Here is a 21,644-nt window from a genome sequence, read left to right on the forward strand (position 1 = left end):
CCCTCCACGGCTTTCACTCCCTACCAGAGGATTTTAGGTCCAGCTACACAGTACACTGACAGGGCTCTTCTCGTGACCTCTCACCGACCAAGGTCACCGCAGCCCCAGCCCTGTTTTCCCTACGCGGGTCGCCGCCGTCGCCGCCGCCTCCACGCGCCCGGACCTCCTCCGGGAGAAAAGCGTACCGGCCTCCCCCGCCGCCCCCGCCTCCCTCAGGCGAGGCGCGAACCGAAGGGGCAGGGCGTGGGCCTGTGGGCGCCGCCGGGAAGGCGCGCGTCTGATTGGTCGAGGGAGCGCGAGGTGAAAGGGCGGCCTATGCACCGAGGACAGAATCGCGGCCGAGCATGATGGCGGCGGCGGCGGCGGCGGCGGCGGCCTCTCTGTGCCGGGGGAGCGTTTGGCAGCAGTGGCGATACAGGCATCTGGAGCGGTTCTTCGTGTCGCCAACGGTGAGGCGGCTAGCGGGGTGGTTGGCTGCTCTCTACTTAGGAGGTATCGCCCACAGCGGGGTGGGAGCAGGCAAGCCGGCAGGCTTTCTCCCCGCAGAACAGCTTCAAGGCTTTGGAGACCGGAGCGCCGGCCCTTCTCCGGGATGCCTCGGCTCACGTTTTTGGGACAAGGCTGCGTTTGCTGCGCCAAGACCGGTCTTGGAGGGAGCGGGTGGATTGACGTGCGTATGACTCTAGCAGATGGGACGCCTGTCTGTCTGCGTGGGTCTTCTCTTGCCTGACGGTTTGGAAGTGCTACTGTCTGGCTTTTGGGGGACTACAAATCCAATCCTGTCAGGGGTTCTGGGTGTGGTGGATGGGATCTGAAACTGCATTAGACCGCAAGACGGAATGGTACTACCGGTATATGCGCAGGTTCCTGCAGAGGGAGGAAGGAGTGCGTGGAATAAATGGCTGGAGAGAGGCTGGTCTGTACCTGGTTTTTCCTGCTTGGTCTTGAGGTTAGTGCTGGCTAAACATCGCAGCTGTTCCTCTGTTCTTGTGGTGTTAACATGCACGAAAGGACTTGATGCATGGCAGCTGAATCGGATAAAATCACGCAGAAGAGAAGAAGTATGGTTAGGTAGAGTTATGGAAGTTTAGATTTCTATCATAATGAGCATAATCTCACTCACACTTTATTTAACAGCATGTATTACTGAAATCCCTGCTATTGTTGGCGCAGACACACTGGCACATAAATACACATACACATACGTAATTTCATTAACCAAGTTGATTCCAAAAGTGATCTGGGGAAAGCTACTTTGCATGTTATATCGCTCTGAACCGTCCTATTTCTTTTTTGACAGGAAACCTTTTGTAGAGGTGAACAAGGAACAGTCTGAGCAGTCTTCCAAACAGACAGGGTCCCACAGATACAATTTGTCCTTTGTAATTTTTAACTGGATTCTTAATGAACAGTAGTCACTTCTCTTCTGTTTGTTCCTTATTGGCTACACTGAAATCTGTAAAGTCTGTTTCTGATGTTTTAAATATTTTATGCACAGACTGGTTCTAAAATGATTTTCAGAAACACATCTCAGTGATGGTCTTGGTCTAAAGTATTTGTTGTATTCACTCGGTGAAATTTGTCTTTAAATAATTAATTAACCAGATGTGTTTTCTATAGAAGTAAGGGATTAAAATGACAGGTTAATACAGTTCAATTGTTTTCAGGATCTATCTTACACAAAGCGAAAGTTAATCTTATGTTAATCAGATTCTGATATTTGCCCTAACGTATTGTTGCTTCAGTATTGATGATACTGTATATGTTGATCTTTCATATTTTCTACAAAGATTTTTATCCTTTTAAAAAATGCTCTCATATGCTTTGGACTGAAAAACACATTCTTCCCAGGTTTTACAGAAAGACTGATTTTATTCCACATTGGTTAAAAATAGTTCACAAATGCTGAAGACATGTTACAACAATAACATGAAGAAAACATATTCATAAAATGCCCAATAATTAAACTAAGTGACTGTGTTTGATGAGGGGTAGTATATACAATGAATTTTCTACTATAAGATAAATAATAGAGAAGTTAATTTCTTATAAGGTTGAATCTTGAATTAGGGCATATGAGAAGGTCTTTTTCATTATTTTATTAACTAACAGAAGAGAAAGTAAATATGCATATTTGTTACCTCTAGCAATAGAAGATTTTGGTTTTGGTTGAATTGATTGTTTCTAGTGTTTTTTATATGTTGATTATGATATTTTGATGAAATCTGTTTTTATTGTTTGAATTGATTTAAGGTGGGAAGTATGCTGCTCCAAAATTCACAATTAAAGAGGCCTATAAGCCTAATGAAATAAACACATAACTGAATGTAACAGAACTAGTATATTATAATGAATCATGTAATGTAATGAATAATTATAATAATAAAAAAGGGACCTGGAAAAACCATTATAAGTAATAATCCAGAATATTTGATTATATTGTTAAAAATACTTCCTTGTCCAGCCTATTTTAAATTCTGACAAAGAACCAAGTACTTGCAAGAGTTTCAAGGAAGACAGATAATAACTTATAGATAATAACTAACCAGATCCAAAAAATGATGTAAATTGAAATCTAGAAAATGTATATCAGCATTGTCACATGTAAGCTGAACATTTAAGAGAACTAAGTGCCTGACTATGTCTCAAGAAATGTACCATTAATTTGTCAAATTGTTTAAAATATCTTAAGTGGAATTAACAAAGAAAACATGTTTATTTTTATACATTTATTCTCTTCAACTTGAAATATTATTCTCAGCTAAACAGGGCATTTCCTTAGAAATGACTGTTTCCAGAACAGAAAACAAAGCAAAAAGAATAATCATAAAAATATCTTTAGAAAGAAAAATCTACCTCTGATTTTCAACCACAGATTGCTCATACATGTTCTAACTATAGTAGATTTCAAAACTGAAAAAAAAAACCCTCTATTTAAAATTGCAGGTGAAACTTTTTTGGGTTGTATATGCATAATAAATGGGATACTCTGTTTCACCGAAAGTAAGACAGGGTCTTATTTTCTTTTGAACCCCAAAATAAGGGCTTGACCTTATTAGCGGGGGTTCTTATTATTTTGGGGGTGCAGGAGGCTCCGGGCGGCCTGTGCACTCACAGCTGGGAGTCCGGCAGAGAAAGGCTCCCTTTGCGTGCCGCTATCAAGCCCCTCCCCTCCCGTGGGGTGTGTGTGTGTGTAGAACGCAAGCAGCTCAAAGGAACCAAGCTGTGTGAGTGCCTGTCCCCACCTGCTTGTGTGCCTCCCAGGCCTCACCAAGTCAATGTGGGCAAAGCCGGTAAGCACCAGGTCTTTGAGGAGCTTGTAGCCAATGCTGCCAGCGCCCACCACCAGCAGCTATGTGGAAGCCATAGCCTGGGCCATCTCTCCCTGCAGGGTCCAGCTCCAGCTCCAGCCGTCACCATAGAGTGGAAAGCACACTCCCAGAGCGGCCGCTCCCTGGCTGGGGTTTGGAAGCTGCAGAGGCAGAGTTTGGGGGAAAGAAAGAAAGAAAGACTTCTGCTGCTTCTGCTGCTTTCCTTGCATGCAGCCAAAAGCTATGGTGACCGTTGCCGGAGGCCTCCCCTTCCCGCCTGCACCTCTCTACTCCGATTGCCCCATGTTCCCCCCCATCCGAGCGCTGACTGACTGGAGTGCCCGCCTGTGAGCCCGGGAAGCCCCTCTGCCTCGTGAGTCACCAGACTGGACGGCAACCAGGCCAGAGTCTTCCTGGGGAAGGAAGCCTCATGGGACCCTTGCCCGCTTTCCCTTCCTCCCGCAGGTCCCGTTTACTCTTGCCAGACGCCTGGCAGTGAGACACCGGGCAGCCGCGCTGAGGGCAGCCCCGACACACGGCTCGGCTGGCAAAGCCATGGTCACATCTTCTCACCTGTGGCTGAGTTTGGCCTCAGGGGGCTGCCAGACCTCCGCAGGCGGTGGCGATGGCAGCAGCAACACCTGTAGCGCCTCAGCCATCTCTGCCGAGAGACCTGAGGCTTGATGATGCCTCACCCATCCCCGCTGAGAGACCTGCGCCCAGCTACAGGAAGTGCCAGGCCTGCTGTTGTAGTCCTCTGTGACTGCCCGCCGTGCATGGTGGCCTCTCTGCCGCTGGTGGCCGCCCTGCCAAGGAAGCCCCGGGGCGGCGATGCTTGTGCTGCGGCTGCTGTGGCGGATGCTCAGTAATGCGGGCTATGCGGACGTGGTGCCTAGGCATGGGGGCAATAACAGCCAGGTTGCCACTACGGCGCAGGAGCAGGCGCTCGAGGTCTACAGTCAGTGCCGCAGGCAGTGGAAGGAGCGGGCGCAGGAGTTCGCAGGGCTGTGGTTGCCTTGGGAGGGTTGGGAGGGTAAGGGACGTGTGTGTGAGAGAGGGGGGCTTATTTTCGGGGAGAGCGTATATTTAGGCCCACCCCAAAAATCAGGCTTGGCCTTATTTTTGGGACATGTCCTATTTTTGGGGAAACACTGTAGTTGATCTTAATAGGTTAATTGCAAACAACATGTTTAAGATACTTGAATAATTACAAAGTAATACTATTTACTTAAAATAGAAGAATGGCAATATTTGGGAAATGTTGTAGAGAAGATGATAGGCCTGTAATTTCAAGGGCTCTGGAAGAAGCAGATTATCTGGAGCATTTTCAGTCAGGTTTCAGGCCTTGTACAGTACAGAGATAGCATTAATTATGCTTATGGTGACCTCTGGTTGACCAGTACGGAGGTGGTGTGACTCTTCTGTTATTGCTTGATCACTAGTTATTTTTTGCACTAGTCAATTATGGTATCCTCTTCCAACTTCTTGGATTGAAAGCGGGGTCAGAATATTTCCACGGTTCTCCTTTTTTGAGGTTATTTTCAGTGGGTCAGTGAAAGAAGCGATTGACTCCGAGAGCCTTTTTTCATGGTTTCTTCAGAGTTCAACACTTCGTGTTCCTATTTAATATCTATATAAGGCTTCTGGTTAAGCTCACCTATGGGCATGGGCTCAGGCATTATCAATATGCAGACACCCAGTTGTGTATTTTGACCCCTAGCTAAACAAGTGACTTTATTGAGAATCTGATTGTCTGGAGGTTGTTACTATTTGGATAAAGAGGAATGTTCATTTATTTAGCATATGGCATATCATACATGGATTTGCCATATTAATATTTCACCTAGATTAATAAAACATAAAATATGCTTTTTAGAAGGATCTGTATTCAGATATCAATGTCTAGACCAGTGATGGCTAACCTTTTTGCTGTCGTGTGCCAAAAGCGTGGAGCGTGTGTACGGGGGTCACATGGGTACCTCCACCCATAATTCAATGCCCCCTTGCCCCCCGCCCCCCGCACATGATGCGCGACCCCCTCAGGTTCCCCCAGCTTTGGCACGCAAAGGCAAAAAAGTTACTGGTGGCCCAGTAGCCCCATTTTTCACCCTCCCCAGGCTCCAGAGGCTTTCTTGGAGCCTGGGAAGGGCAAAAACGGCCTCCCCCACCCCTGGAGGCCCTCCGGAGGCTGGAAATGACCTGTTTCCTGACTTCCAGTGGGCCCGGTAAGCCTATTTTTCACCCTCCCCAGGCTCCAGAGGCTTTCTTGCCTTTTGGTGCCGAAAAGGTTAACCATCACTGGTATAGGGTCTCCTGCTTGAGCTGTGGGGTTGGACTGGATGTCCTCCAAGGTCCGTTCCAACTAAACCTATTCTATTCTATTCTATTCTATTCTATTCTATTCTATTCTATTCTATTCTATTCTATTCTATTCTATTCTATTCTATTCTATCCTATCCTATCCTATCCTATCCCATCCCATCCCATCCCATCCCATCCCATCCCATCCCATCCCATCCCATCCCATCCCATCCCATCCCATCCCATTCCATTCCATTCCATTCCATTCCATTCCGATCCCCATGGTGTCATTGAATCTGGCATTTAGTTTCCTAGTATGGCAGCTGTTAAGCCATACAGTGGCATAATATTTAGCTGTGGAGCATACCAGCCCTAGTGCTGATGACCTGAGGGTAGCAACTAAACCTCCTTGTTTAATTCTGCATAATTTATGGAGTATGTTGTTCCTAGCATTGATTTTTGCCACTGTATTCTCTAGATTTATTTTATAGGAGAGAGTCTGGTCCAGGGGTGAAATCTACTTACCTTTCCTACCGGTTCGGAAGTGCACTTCCGTTCTGCGCATGCGCAGAGGGTAAAAATCAGGTTACTTCCTGATTAAAACCAGAAAGTAACAACAACTGAGTGGGTGGGCAGAGCCTCGCGCTACCTTCACTACCGGTTCTCCGAACCACCCGCCGCCATTGCTACCAGTTTGGCTGAACTGGTCTGAACCAGTAGCATTTCACCCCTGGTCTGGTCCAATATTACTTCAAGGTACTTTGGGTAGGATTACATAGGAATAAGTTGTTGTTTAAGTAGACCTTTGGGGCTTCATATGCTAGTTTGTTGTTAAAGTGGAAGAACGTAGTTACTGTTTGTCTGGCGCTAGGAGTAAGCCTCAGACTGAGATTCAACTATAGGAAGATTGAATAGTTATAGGTTCCTGGGTCCTCAGTTTTCAGGGAACTTTTCATCTTAATTTTTCATAGGATTGCATTTTCCCAGATGGAACTCATATGTAATTTGAAGCTCTTCCTGTACTTATGGCTTTTGTTTAAATAGCATGTGACAGACTCCAGGAGGACTTTTTGCAACAATTCAATGTATTTACCAATTATACCTTTTCCTGAATTGGGAAGTTTTGTGCCTCGGTTATTTTGCATTTGTGCTGTTGCAGTGCACTGTACGTATGTGGCTGCCCTTGCAAATAACTTGTAAGCTACATGGTGGTTCAAGATGTGACAGTGTAGGTGTTTATGGGCACAATTTATTTGGTAACACGTTTGCTCTGTAAACTGCCGGTTAGCTTCCATTGTTCTGATTATCATCTAGATAGGTTTCAAAAACTCAGGGTTTGCTGGACCGCCTCTCTCTAGTTCTGTCCACTGTACTGATAGGTCTAATAAATCGGACATGCTCCAGGATACATCTTTAAAATGATGTACTGTATTAACAATCAAAGGTCATGATTTACAAGCGGGCTGGCACTCCTTTCTATGGGACGAAAAATATAAAACACACACTTACTTTAAAAGACACACAATTAGGAACTCATTACTATTAATCTGGCTCAAAATTAAGAAACAACAGTATACAAAAATCCTGATTTGGCTTTCACCATCAGAAGCGTTAAGGCATCCAAACTTAACAGAACCTAAATATATAATTAGATACAAAGACTTAACTGATTATCAAGGGAAATTGAAAACTAAACAACAATTGGAAACAGATTTAAATAGAGAAATCGATTGGTGGACTTTCTCACAGATTCAGTCGAAATATAAGGAATATAAGATGGAGGAGGAAATAGTTAAGAATACGATGATTAAATGGATGCAAAACTTCAAATATACAATAGATCTGGAGAAATGGGAAGAACTTTGGCAATTGAACAGAAAAGCAATATTAGCGGTGGTATACAAGGAAAACCAGCTGAAGATGTTTTATAGGTGGCATATGTTGCCCACAAGACTGGCTAAAATTCATCCAAAAAACAGCTCACTATGTTGGAAATGTAAAAACTTACAAAACTTACCTTTTACCATCCATGGTGGACGTGCCCGGCAGCAAAGAAATTTTGGTCCAATATTAAGAAATGGCTGGAACAAATTACTAAGCTACAAATAGAGAAGAAACCAGAAACTTTCTTGTTAGGAATCTTCACCAAAAGATATCCTAAAGAAATAAAATATTTGTTGATACATATTCTAACGGCAGCGCGGATAACGTATGCCAAAAACTGGAAACAGGAAAAAATCCCAACGAAAGAAGAAGTAATGGACAAAATTACACAGTGCGCCGAAATGGATATGCTAACAAAAGAGCTAAAGGAAAAGGAAGTACTACAAAATATGGAATAAGTGGTACCAATGGTATAACGCCACTATCAAAGAAATACAATTAGAAGGACAGAATAAAAATGTAAATATGTATATAAACAACTACGGGCAGATAAATCTGTAGAGGGAAATTTAAAAAGAAAGGGATAATCCAAATATATAGTATATAGATTACTAAGAGGGGAATTCTTAGGGGAGGAAAAGAGTGGGGAGGGGGAAATGGAAAAAGGAAATTATCAGGTTAAGATTAAGAGGAATAAGTATAACTGTACTAATTGAAGGACCAATATGAAACAAATGCTTCAAAAGATTAACTTTTTTAATTTATAAACTTTATTAAATTTACATATAGATATGTTGTTTGTTGTGTAAATGTTTTATATGTTTTTATATGTGTTTTAATAAAGTTTATAAATAAAAAAAAATAAAAATAAAATAAAATGATGTACTGTAATTTTTCTGTGGCTGCCCTTGCCCTCTGGCTAGAAACCAAGAGACTTTGAGTTCTAGTCTTGCCTTAGGCATGAAAAATTGTCTGGGTGACTTCATAGGTCTGTGTTTGTAGTTAGGCTGTATTGTTTAGGTTTTAAAAAAATGTGTAATTTTAATCAAATACTATGATATTTTACAAGTTTATTCTGTTCCCCCATTTTATTTTATTTCTGTTTCTATTTGAGAAAACTAATTATATATATTCTTTAATACCTTCAATACCTTTTTGAATAAAAAGGTAAAGTTATAATGTATTTTCTTTCTCCAAATATTCAGAGGAACTCTATTTAGTTTATCTTTCATATGCATCAAAGTAGATCCCTGAATGTACCATTTGAGAAAATTTCCTGAAAATCCCTATACCAAGATCAATGAAAAAATAAGAATATAACATAAAGACTAATCCTTTATTTATCAAAATTACCCTATTTTCCCCAAAGTAAAACATCCCCTGATAATAAGCCCAATTGGGCTTTTGAGCGCATGACAATAAGCGCTTATTTCAGGGTTCAAAAAAATATAAGACGGGGTCTTATTTTCTGGAAAACACGGTACTAATGAGACTTTATGATATTGGCAAATTTTCTTCTAGTTTAGACAACTTAACAGACTTGAGCATTAATGAAATGAGATTAGGAATAGAAATTCCTATAAAACCTGATATACACTATAGGTACAAAATATTTGTATGCTATACTGCCCAATTCTGAAAATTAAATTATACAAGTGACAAGTTCTAATGCTAGATTAATGGGAAAGAGGAAGGAGAGTATCCTAGGTTTTCATCTTGATATTCATTTAAATAAGAGCACACAATAATCGCATAGTTTAGGATCTGAGCAAAATATGTAAAAATATACTTTAAAAAGGCCAAGAAAGATTTCAAACATTTCAGAGCCCAATATATATATAAGCTCTGAAATAAGCATGATCTGGGCTGTAATTCCTCAGAACTTTGAAAAGAAATGACCAGGAACAAAAGCTTTTTGGATTCATAGGACTTTCAGCTTTCTTCGCCAAGTCCTTGATTTACAACAGTTTGTTTACTGACTGTTCAAAGTTAAACAGCACTGAAAAAGTGACTTGTGACCGTTTTTCACAGTCACAACCTTTGCAGCATCCCCATAATCATGTGATCAAAATTCAGATGCTTGGCAGTTGGTTCATATTTATGACCATGGCTGTGTTAAGTGATGCCCACAACAGTTCTGGGGAAGTAAAATTTATTTATTTATAAAATTTATTGGCTGCCCATCTCACCATAGGGTAACTCTCGGCAGCTTACAGTCAGTCAAAACTTAAACAGTTAAAAACAAACATTAAAACCAAAGACACGTGGGGAGGACGGGGGCAGAATGGGGGGGTCTGTTATTAATCAACCACCTCGATTGCGCTGTTCTTCCACTGTGGCCCCAAGCCGACTGGCAAAGCCATGCCTTTAAGCCCTTATGAAAAGATAGGAGGGTTAGGGCCAACCTCACATCAGGGGGCAAAATGTTCCAGAGGGCAGGCACGACAGCAGAGGCCCTCTTCCTGGACTCCACCAGCTGAAATACTCGGACCAACAGGATCCGCAACATGCCTCTTTTGTCAATGCGAGTGGGATGCGCCAATCCCAGTGGGGTGAGAAAATCTTCCTTTTTCCTGAACTTGGTGATTGAAAATAATTGTACACAATAAACAACCACTGATGATGCACAACTACCAGTAGAGATGGAAACCAAGGCATACAAGTCAATACAGTATTATCACAATTATTTGACTTCACACATGTACATGGCAAGGAACAATCTCAGTCTTTGATTAGTCCCATTAAAAAGCTCCTTTGGCCTCTTAAATTGCAAATAGCCATGCATCCCTGGAAACATTTCTTTCAGCAGCTGTTGATGTGCACATCACTACATTACACATGTTTCATTTAGATATTTTATGAATGTCAAAGATAAAATGGATGAAAAACTTTGGGTATAACATAACACTAGATAAATGGGAGAATGTATGGATCAATTGCTTAAAAATTACTTTGAATTACAGTTTGAAAGATTTTTTTAAAAATAAAATGGAGTATTGTTGGTATTTGACCTCAGACAGACTAGAGAAAACGTATAGAGGGATTTCCAACAAGTGTTGGAAATGTAATCAATATCCAGATACATTTTATCATATGGGACGGCTTTGCAAGTAGGGGTGAAATCCAGCAGGTTCTGACAGATTCCGGAGAACTGGTAGCGGAGATTTTGAGCAGTTCAGAGAACCAGTAGTGGAAATTTTGAGTAGTTCGGAGAACTGGCAAATACCACCTCTGGCTGGCCCTAGAATGGGGTGGTAATGAAGATATTGCAATATCCTTCTCCCAGGAATGGGGAGGGAATGGGGATTTTGCAGTATCCTTCCCCTGGAGTGGGGTGGAAATGGAGATTTTGCAGTATCCTTCCCCTACCACGCCCACCAAGCCACACCATGGCCACCAAGCCATGACCACAGAACCGGTAGTAAAAAAATTTGGATTTCACCACTGCTTGCAAGTATGTTAAATCATACTGCTTAGGTATAATAATGTTAATGCAGAAAATATTTAAGACTTTACTTTACTTTAATTTAATTTGTATACCGCCCTTCTCCCGAAGGACTCAGGGCAGTGAACAGCCAACAATAAAATACATACATACAAAATTTAAAAAACAGAAATAAAATCGAATTAAATAATTTGGCCCAGACAGATTAAAACCCCAATCAATTTAAAACCGATTTAAACTTTGAAAATTAAAAGATATTAAAATATTAAAATATTAAAATTGTTTAAAAAGAGGGAGAAAGTTAGGCCAGGCCCGCCTGGTGAAATAAAAAGGTCTTTAGAGCGCGGCGGAAGGTACGCAGATCCGGGATCCTCCGTATCTCCGGAGATACGGAGGATCACATAGGAAGACAAAGATTAATCAGACCTGAAGCTTTTCTTTTAGGTATTATGGACCAACCAATTGAAAAACAGTTTAGGATATTATTTGTTTACATGGCAACTGTTGCGAGGATTGTATAAATTAAGCACTGGAGAGGAGAAGAGATGCAGACAGTTGAAGAATGGATTTTGAAATTGACTGAATTAGCAGAGATGGCAAAATTTAACTCTTGATTAGAGACAATGGACTAGATAATATTATAAGAGACTGGAAGCTGTCTGTGGACTTTTTACATTTTAAATACAATAACAAATGGTTAACAGAGATTTGAAGATTAGGGTAACATTTGGGTTAATCTGTTGATTTTTTTCCTTTTATGTATACAATATGATTAGATGTTGGATTAATTTGCTTATTAGATAGATTTCCACATCTGGAATATTTATTTATTTTATATAGCATTTTTGATAAAAATGGATGGGAAAACTGTTTGTAGGTCTGTCATGTAATTGGAGTAGAATTATTAGGGATTTTTTAAAACTTATTTTTCACCATCCAGCTGTGGTGGATTCTTTATGTTTAATGTTAGATTTATTTGACATTTGGGATTTTTTTTTCTTGTTTGAACATATTTTTTTTCTTTTCATTGTTAGTATGGATGTTTGTTTTTCTGTTTTCTGTTTTGTATTTTATTTTTGTTGATAAAAGAAAATGTTAAAAATATTTTATATACTGTATGCTAAATTTCATAAGCCTATTTACTGTTTGTAATTCTTCTACAGTATTTAATTTGTTTTACATAAGCAGTTGCTGTGATTTTTATTTGTGGATGGACTATTCCTTGTATAAAACAGCTAGTATTAGATGAGCCATACCTGAACCCAAGCATATATGTTTAAATTATCTTGGTCCATGTTGAAACAACTTTTGAATATGGAGTGAAATGCAGTTGTTCCAGTTAGAGAAAGATCAGGAAAAAAGACAAGGACATTGGTACTGGTAGCTGGGGGAAAGGAGGAAAGTTTGGGGATGGGCAAGTGATAGAGTCATGCTCTGCTGGGAGACTTGTTGTGTCTGACATGATATGGAAGGAAAAAAGGGAAGAAGATCAGATTTCAGGTAGAATGGTGGGATATTCTGTTCTTGGAAGCTTATTGCTGAGATGAATAATACAGAACAAGTATGTGGGCCTGTATATTGGTGGCAGTGGGCAAAAGAAAAGAAATCCTGGAAAGTTAACAGGGTGGATGGATCAGTAGGATATGGCTTTGCTAAGAATTGCTAAAGGGAGTGAGAAAGGAAGAAGAGAGAAGCTGATGTGCACCAGCCTTGTAACAACTTTTTTGACTTGGTGATTTTTCTGGATTTTGTTTAGGCCAAACCCTCCGATAACCCAAATGTTCCATATTTTGTTCAGTTCAAAATTGTTTATTCTTATAATTTATTCCATATTTGAAAGAAAATCCGTTTGCTTTTTCATATACTTTTCTATTAACTAAGAGCACAAAGTTCCTGAAGTGGTCAGATTGTATGTTCATACAGATGAAGCATGCTCTATGGCACTCCACCATGGGAGATTTCAAGCTTTTATTCAGGCTAAACCTCTTGGTGCTATGTGGTTCCACTGTGTGATGTATACACAGGCTTTTAATTCAAAATATATAAGTTCAGATGAATCTGATTACTCTTTGTGCCAGGTAGTAAAAGGTCAACAATAATAAATTCTTCAATTCAATGACACATTGAAATTCTTTAATTAAAAAACATAAGTTGTGTCATAAGAAAATAAGTAAATTTCTGGAAATATTTCATTGTGTATAATGAATGCTCTGTTGAAAGTAGTAATATAAAAATGGTGACAGTATGAAGAACTATAGCTTGAATCATCTTTTTCAGTGAAATTCCATTTTAAGAAATATTTTCCTGATATATAAATGTAAAACATAACTGGATTAGAGAACCTTTGTTGAACTGAAAAGAGATATGCTGACTCCTGAAGAACAACTATTAACTGATTTCTATTTTGACATCTTTCTGAAAATCAAGTTCCAAATGCTGCTTGTTCCTGAAATCTTGACTAATGTGCAAGCTGAATACAAATAATTAAGCAAGAAAATAATGAAAGTACTAATTTCCTTTGGAACATCATACGTATGACTCAGATTTTCAGCAGTTGCTACTTTAAAGAGCAAATGAAAAACAAACAGGGAGCTTGAAGTGAAACCTGTAATTTTAAAACTGAAATCTATATTTGAGAAATGAGTAGGCAAAGTAAGATCATCCTTCGTTTTAAACTTGTCAATAAGATTCCTTATGCAACAATAAATAAGTATTATTGTGCATTTGGTGCAAATGATAAAGATGAATAGAAATTGTGCAATTGTAGATTGCAGAAATTGTAGAAACCCAAGAAAAGGTGCAACTTTAAGGATTGCCAGTAGATGCAACATATATGCCTAGACATGAGTCACCTTCTGGCTTTGAATCTGAAGCATTTTATATCTCTCTAATGCATGCTTTATATCACTGTTCATTCTGCTGGCTGGGGAATGCTGGGAGATGAAGTCCCAAGATCACCAAGGTTGAAAAACATGCCCATTCAGAAGTACTGTAATTACTGTACTCTTACTATAAAGGTAGTATTAGTATTCATGATTTCCTGTCTGAACTGTCTTGAAGCTGACATTTGCTGACATTTGCTGCCTATTACCATAGTTACAAGGACAAGATTTTTAACAAATAACTGTAACAAATAACAGTTCTGCTGCAATCTCATAGAAAGATCCCATCAAATTCAGACTATGTTTTGCCATCCTCGCCCTTTCTTTGGACTCAGAATTTGTTTACTAGAGACGCACCTATTATGGAATGTATAATATATCAGGCCTGAGTAAAAACAGTGCCATCCTGTAAACTTTTGGCTATGAAGTGTAAATATGGATTGACCTAGCAACAGCTCTTTGCAAAAGAAAAGGCATAATTGAGTCTGCCTGAGCCAGATTTCTCTCATCACTTCCATACAGTACTGGTTAACTTGGTTGAATGGGAAAGATGAGATTGTGTGTGTATAGCTTGCTTAGTGCAAGAAAAACAAAGCTTTACCGTTGTTTTGATTCGTCTTAAGCACTGTGTAATCTTTGAAGGGTCATTTGTACATTCTACACCGATGTGACAAGTGCTGGTGCTTAAATTTTGGATGGGGAAAGTGTAGGGATCATGCAATCACTTTACTGTATCAGTTGTTTTTGAGTAGTTTATAAACTGTTTTCTATGACATCCTTTTGCAGATGAAAGAAGGGAACTTTCTTTTTAAAAAGATGAATAAAGCTATTAATTTTCCTGAAAAATTATTCATAGTCCCAATATATTCTATTGGTTGAGAGCATTTTTCAGTCTGTCTGGTGTAGCTAATTGTCAATTTTGAACTCTGTCAGAAGCACTAGATTGGTTTGCTTTTACTTCAGCACATACGGATACTATTGCTGGACACAAAGCAGCAAACCATAGAAACATGTTTGGTTGTCCTTAACTAATCTAACTTTTTAAAGGATATATGCAGCTTACAATTTATGTTGGAACCTATCTAGCTTGTAGTACCATAAATCCTATTAAGGCAATATCTTTACTTGGCTATCTGAAAATAGTCTAGAAAAGTGGTTCTCAACCTTTTTTTCACCACGGATCCCCTTTAAATATCTTTGGTGAACACAGACCATGGCCACAAACTACAGCAACTAGAGCCAAGGTGGCAGAGTGGTTAGAGTGCAGTACTGCAGGCTACTTCAGCTGACTACTAGCAGCAGTTCGGCAGTTCAAATCTCACCCGCTCAAGGTTTACTCAGCCTTCCATCCTTCTGAGGTGGGTAAAATGAGGACCCAGATTGTTGGAGGCAATATGTTGACTCTGTAAAACTGCTTAGAGAGGGCTGTAAAAGCACTATGAAGCTGTGTATAAGTGCTATTGCTATTGCTAACTCAAGATTTAAATCATAAAATTTCTTCAAGCCTTTGTGAACTCCCTGTGGTGACATTGCATCCCTTCAGGGGTTGATGGACCACAGATTAAGAACCACTGGTCTAGAAAATAATTTAGAACATAATCTTCAAGTGCTGAAGCTTCTAAGAATTGTTTATTAAGCAAGATAGCTAACCAAAAAGGTTAAGATAGGTAAGGAGATTAAAAGTGGCTGATGTTTAACCAGTCTTGGGTGGATTGTGGAGGTGCTTATTGGATTGCATTTGGTTCAAAACTGGCTCTAAATCACACTTTATATTCTCCAAAATTGTGCTTAAATGGTTAAAAATGTAAATCTTTGCATGAGACTTCATTCATTTAGGATAACATATAATCAAGTGCAAAATTATCACTTAATTTTTAAATGTTTAAGACTATTGAACTATTATTTTTAACAGGGTATAAAATATTAGTTTAAGGGACCCAGGAAAGAAGAGATCAAAGAAAAAACAAAAGAAAAAAAGAGATAGAAATTGTTAGCATGGGAAAAATTTGAAAGTGGTAGAAATATTTAGTACAGTAGTTTGCATGCCTATTCATCTCATGGTGTAACAGCCTTATCTTATTACACATGATATGTTAAAGTTGCTCCCTGGGGTTTTTGCATTTATTTTACAATTATTTACCTCTACTTGTAATAGCTGTGACTGAAATAAAATCATATTATATGGTAATTACGTTATTTGCTTCCTAATTCATTATCCTCCATGGTTGTATATCTGTAAAATTTAATAGCTACATGTAGTTTAGAACATTCTTCTGAGATTACTAGAGCTGGATTGATCAGAAAGTACTGGAACATCCTAAGAGGGAATATTTAAAGTTAACACTCTGTGAGACTGAAAGAATTGTAAAGAACCTGCTTCATTCTTATATTCAACTACACACAAGCTTCAGTTTATGTTGATTTAATTTACCAAATAGTAAAAACTGAGCACAATTAAAGATTCAGATTTAACACTAAATTAATTAATTTAAAATTGAAGTAGTCAGAGTTTTTGAGCTGCTGTTTATGGCTCTACTAGATGAGAAGAGGGAAATAAATAGAATTGGGAACCATAAGGCTAGTTAGGTGTTACTGTCATCACAAACATTAAGTTTAGGGAATGTTTAAAAAAAGGTACTCATCTCTGTTGAGTACCTTTTTGCTTTTTTTGCCAAACTGTTAAATCTATCTTTAGATTTACCTTTCCTAAGGAGCCTTAGGAAAATCTCCTCTTCCTTCCCACTCTATATCTGTTTCTTCACTGGTAATGCTTGCAAACACTTTTCTATGCTTGGCCTGCCCCACTTCTTTCACAAAAGAGGACAAAAAAGTGTAGAACTTTCAAGTAGAGCTTTCAGGGAGCCCTCTGAGAAGTTCTTCAACAGTTTGTTTGTTTAATTAACTTTTCTTTCCTGCACTTTCTCTTTGGAAGATTTGCAAAGTGAGATAGCTACTCCGAAGGGCCAGCATTTGAAGGTGGTTCCAGATAGATATGCCACCAATATCCAGTTTTATTATCTGCTTTTGTTTTTGTTTTCAAAACCTCTGATATGCACAATGTGGCCAAAAAGGTGGGAATCCACCTTTATTAAGGATTAGTTGATAGTTGTCTAGATTGGCTAGACTGAGAGTGGGGTTCTTTAGAAGGGGCACAGTAACCACCTCTTTCAATATCAATAGACCTTGTCTTTTCTTAGCAAAGCATTAATCATAGCCTGAATCGAGCTCGAAACACCTTTCCCAGCCACATGAATCAGCTTAACAGGACAGAACTCTAATTGCAGGTGACAGAATTCATGTGAAAGAGAGCCTTATCCACTTCATCAGTGCCAACAAATTCAAACCAATCCCAAATAATCCCTCAAAACCTTACTCAAGCATCTCACTATCCCTGTCAAAGTAGAGTCTACACTGAGTGTTTTTTCCCCCCTTAAAAACCTTGCAAACATACCACAGCAGCTTGTAGGAACAACTTTATCCTAACTCCGTGATGGCGAACCTATGGTACACGTGCCACAGGTGGCATGCGGAGTCATATCTGTGGGCATGCCAGTGTTGCCCTAGCTCAGCTCCAGCATGCACATGTGCGCCAGCCACCTGATTTTGGGGCCTTTCGGGCCCACCAGAAGTTGGGAAACAGGCCATTTCCGGCCTCCGGAGGGCCTCCGGTGGGTTGGGGAAGGCCGTTTTCTCCCTCCCCAGGCTCCAAGAAAGCCTCTGTAGCCTGGAGAGGGCAAAAAACAGACCTATTGGGCCAACCAGTAACCTTTTTGCCATTGCGTGCCAAAAGTGGGGGGAGTGCGGAGGGGGTGTGTGCGCATGCGTGGGGGGTGGGTGGGACGCAGGGGGCCATTGAATTATAGGTGTGGGCACACTGGTGCGCAACCCCCCTGTGCTCCCTCCACTTTTGGCACACAATGGCAAAAAGGTTAGCCATCACTGTCCTAGCTTTTCCTTAAAGGAGACCAGGTAAACTTGAATAGAATTGTGGGATGCAATTCTTCAGACAGGTTAAGAATAGATGAATAAACATGCTTACCAGCCACAGCTTTATCCTGTCCCTAAGCTCATGCAACATATAGGCAGTGACATCCAGTCATTTGTGGGGCAGAGTTTCTGGTGGCAGCTAAGATGTCATAAAGAATAATTGCCATGGCACCATGGTTTTTGATGTAGACAAATTTCAAACAGGACTATGTCACCATCACAACCTAGTTAGGTCTCTGTTATGTAAGCCATGTCTGTGGTTATATTCACTGCATGTTGTAGAGTAACACATTATGCAGACTTCTGGCATTAACCTGAGGCCATCAGAATTCTGTCATCTGACCTAAGAACTGAGGTTGGTGGGCTAAAAATTGGGATCTGTACCGCATTTCCAATCTCCCTCCCTATAGAATGGGTAACTTGCTGCCTTCCATTATGCTTCCTATGACAGTGATGGCAAACGTATGACATGGGTCAAAGGTGACATGCTGCAGTGTTTTGGGTGACTTGCTAGTGTTCACTAACAAACAACAAGTATTCTTGAAAGCATACCCTGTTCTCATACAGTTTTCAAAGGCTGTGGAGGCTGCATGAGATGGGATGAGCTCTTACATGGCCTCCTGAGCCTCTGAAAATTTCAGATGGGGGCAGACAGGGAATTGTTTCTCTTTTGTTTATGTGAGAGGTGTGTGACACACCAACAGAGCCAAGTTAGGCATTTCCTGAAGTGTTGATACGCAGAGCCCAAAAAAATTCACCCTCATTGTCCTATGGCAATAACCATAGAAATACTGGTATTACTCCCATATCATCTTCATTTCCCAAAATATCCATGTCACAATCTGTATGATAATTGAGATTTACTTTTTGGTTTCTGAAAATGATGATTCTTTATATTTGATTTGTTGGTGACATGTTCACCTACAAGAAGAAGAGATTTTGCACTCCTTTAAATTTCCTCACAGAAATCTAGTCAGAAGTCAGCGTTCTCTCTCTTAATTTAATTTTATGTATAAACCATTTTAGTAAATTTCACAAAGTTAATATATTACATAACTATATAAGGTTATCTTTATCTTTAAAAGAGGCCAACTTAGGGGTGTAATGAGAAAGGATACTTGTACTTGACTAATACAACCTCATTTTTTGTGGGGTGAAGTGTACAATTGGGTTGAAGGGAAAAGGTAGCCTCATTTAATTTTGGTCGGATGCATCTCATTCAGGGATGGGTTCTAACCGGCTTTACTACCGGTTCTCTTTGTGCGCGCGCTTCGTGCGCGATCGCCTCTTCGGTTTGCGCAAGCATGTTGCGAATCTGCCCAGCTGAGGTGCGACAATCCGCTTTGCCCCACCTCTCAGCTGAGCGAAAAAAGAAGAAATATAAGGTTAGAATAACGTGGGGGTGGGCGGGAGGGCCCAGCTCCTGAAGAAAGAGAACTGGTTCGGTGACATAATAGCGTCACCGCTACTGGCTCGGCCGAACTGGGCCGAATCGGGAGCAACCCACCACTGATCTCATTCCTAACAAGACTGGAATGTTGTGGTTTGTGTATCTGCATACAGCTAGAGTTGAAGTTTCTGCTTTGGACATAATAATTTTATTAATTTTGCTGATTGATAAAAGTTGACTTATTTGGCATTTTTTCCTGGTATGTTGGTTTGTTATTTCAAATTCCTTTTGCATTAGAAAACCATATTTCTTTTTTATATGCTTATTTAATGTTATTTAATGCTAGAAACAGACTTAGCCTTGAAAGCCAGTTGGGTGATTTTGGGCCAGTCACTTTCTCTCAGACCGACCTACAATACAGGGTTGTTGTTATGAGAGAAATAGGAGGGAGAAGATATATTGGATATGTTTGTCGCCTTGAGTTATTTGTAAAAATAATAAATGGACTTAGATTTTTATTCTATAAACGCAGTGTTTTTATGGTATTATTAAACATAAAATTATGTATTGATATCCCTTTAAGATATTTTGCATTAAACTATTTGGAATTCTGTATCAATGAGAGATCGAACAGGGTCCTGACAAACCTAGCTCACAATTTTGTAATCCAAAAGGAAGAGGAAGGAACTAGACGGTCAGTTATACCGGGCTTAATTCTTCCTAGTAGATTGATAGAGGGGTTGAAGTTGCAGGAACTTTAGGGGAGAGTGACTATGTCATATTGGAATACAATATAATTCAGACATAAGCAATAGAACAAAATCAAACTAACATCTTAGACTTTAAAAGAGCTGATTTCACCAAACTAAGAAAGATCTTGGAAAGGATTCCATGGAAGAAAATCTTATGGGGAAAACAAGTCATAAAGCTTGGGAAACTCTGAAAAATATGATTATAAAAGCCCAGCACAATATCATTTAAAAAGAAAAATATATCCAAGAAGAAATCTTCATGATTGCATAAAGAATTCTGGTGAACTGAAAGACAAAAAGAATAAGTACAAAAAATAGAAAGAGGGACCCATAACTGAGGCAGAATACCAGCACATAGCCCAAATCTGAAAAGATGAAGTCAGGAAAGCTAAGGATCAGAATGAACCAAGACTTGCAACAAATGTCAAAAATAATACAAATGTTTCTTTCAACGTGTAAAAAACAACACACACAAAAAGGCAAGGAAATAATCAGTGCACTAATGGGAAAAGATGGCAAGGAAGTGACAGGCAGCAAGGAGAAAGCAGAGCTGATTAATTATTTCTTTGCATCTGTCTTCCTGCAAAAAGAAAAAATAGCCTAACCCAGCAAAAACAGAACCGTAAAAGACAGACCAGGGCTACAAATTAAAATAAGCAAGAAAATGGTAAGAGAACACCTGTCCAAATCATCAGGACCATGGATTACATCCCCGAGTTCTGAAGGAGCTGGCAGACATGATCTCGGAAACACTGAACCATATCTTTCAAAGACCCTGGAGCACTGGAGAACTACCAGAGGACTGGAAAAGAGCTGATGTGATTCCCATATTCAAAAAAGGGGGGAAAATGGATCCAGGAAACTAGAGATCAATCAGCTGACATCAATACTTGGGAAGATCCTGGAAAAGATAATCAAACAACAGATCTGCAAACACCTAGAAGCAAGCACAGTTCTAATCAGAAGCCAACACAGGTTTGTCAGAAACAGATCATGCCATACAAATCTTATTTTATCCTTTGAGAAAGTGACTAACTTAGTGGACCAGTGAAATGCTGCGCTTATAGAAGTTGGGTTGGATTTCAGCTAGGCATTTGACAGGTAGACCACAGCCTACTTTTTAGTAAACTAAAAAAATGTGGGATAGATAGCATCATCACTGGATTTGAGACTGGCTGACAAACTGCACTCCATGTGCAGTCTTTAATGGAACTACATCTACATAGAGGGGAAGTAACCAGTGAAGTACTTCAAAGTTCTGTCTTAGGTCCAGTATTCAATAGCTTCATCAATAATTTAAATGAGGGAATAGAAGTGGAGCTCATCAAATTTGCAGATGATACCAAGCTGCAGGTATAGCCAAGTCTCAGAAGATAGGTTCAAGATCAGTGGTGGGATTCAAAATTTTTTACTACCGGTTCTGTGGGTGTGGCTTTATGGGCGTGGCAGGGAAAAAATACTGTAAAATCTCCATTCCCTCCCCAATCCAGGAGAAGGATACTGCAATATCCTCATTTCCTCATCATCATCTGGAACTTGGGAGGCAGTGAATAGATGGGGGCGGGGCCAGTCAGAATTTTTACTACCGGTTCTCCGAACTATTCAAAATTTCCGCTACCGATTCTCCAGAACTGGTCAGAACCTGCTGAAACTCACCTCTGCTCAAGATGCAAATGAATCTCAACAGACTTG

At 39.9% G+C, this 21,644-nt stretch overlaps 1 protein-coding gene and 1 long non-coding RNA gene across 3 annotated transcripts in view; one reads left to right on the forward strand and one right to left on the reverse strand.

The window, feature by feature from the left end:
* The window catches only part of LOC148113549 (uncharacterized), a 51,385-nt gene extending 33,455 nt beyond the window's left edge, over positions 1-17,930 (reverse strand). Inside the window, exons 1-2 of the long non-coding RNA XR_015728284.1 lie at positions 17,863-17,930; positions 925-1,028 (exon numbers count right to left, since the gene is read on the reverse strand). This is a non-coding gene — a long non-coding RNA (uncharacterized LOC148113549). The remainder of the gene's footprint in view (positions 1-924; positions 1,029-17,862) is intronic.
* The window catches only part of PCCA (propionyl-CoA carboxylase subunit alpha), a 233,271-nt gene continuing 211,752 nt past the window's right edge, over positions 126-21,644 (forward strand). The window contains exons 1-2 of one of the 2 annotated variants that reach the window (XM_060686586.2): positions 284-449; positions 864-949. In XM_060686586.2, the coding sequence (XP_060542569.2) occupies positions 899-949 (51 nt within the window). In that variant the 5' untranslated portion in view covers positions 284-449; positions 864-898. Of the gene's footprint in view, positions 450-863; positions 950-21,644 lie in introns of both variants that reach the window. The other variant, XM_060686585.2, reaches the window with a different exon arrangement.

Source organism: Pantherophis guttatus, chromosome 5, assembly GCF_059756535.1.
Source record: "Pantherophis guttatus breed Tessera chromosome 5, ASM5975653v1, whole genome shotgun sequence".
NCBI lineage: Eukaryota > Metazoa > Chordata > Lepidosauria > Squamata > Colubridae > Pantherophis > Pantherophis guttatus.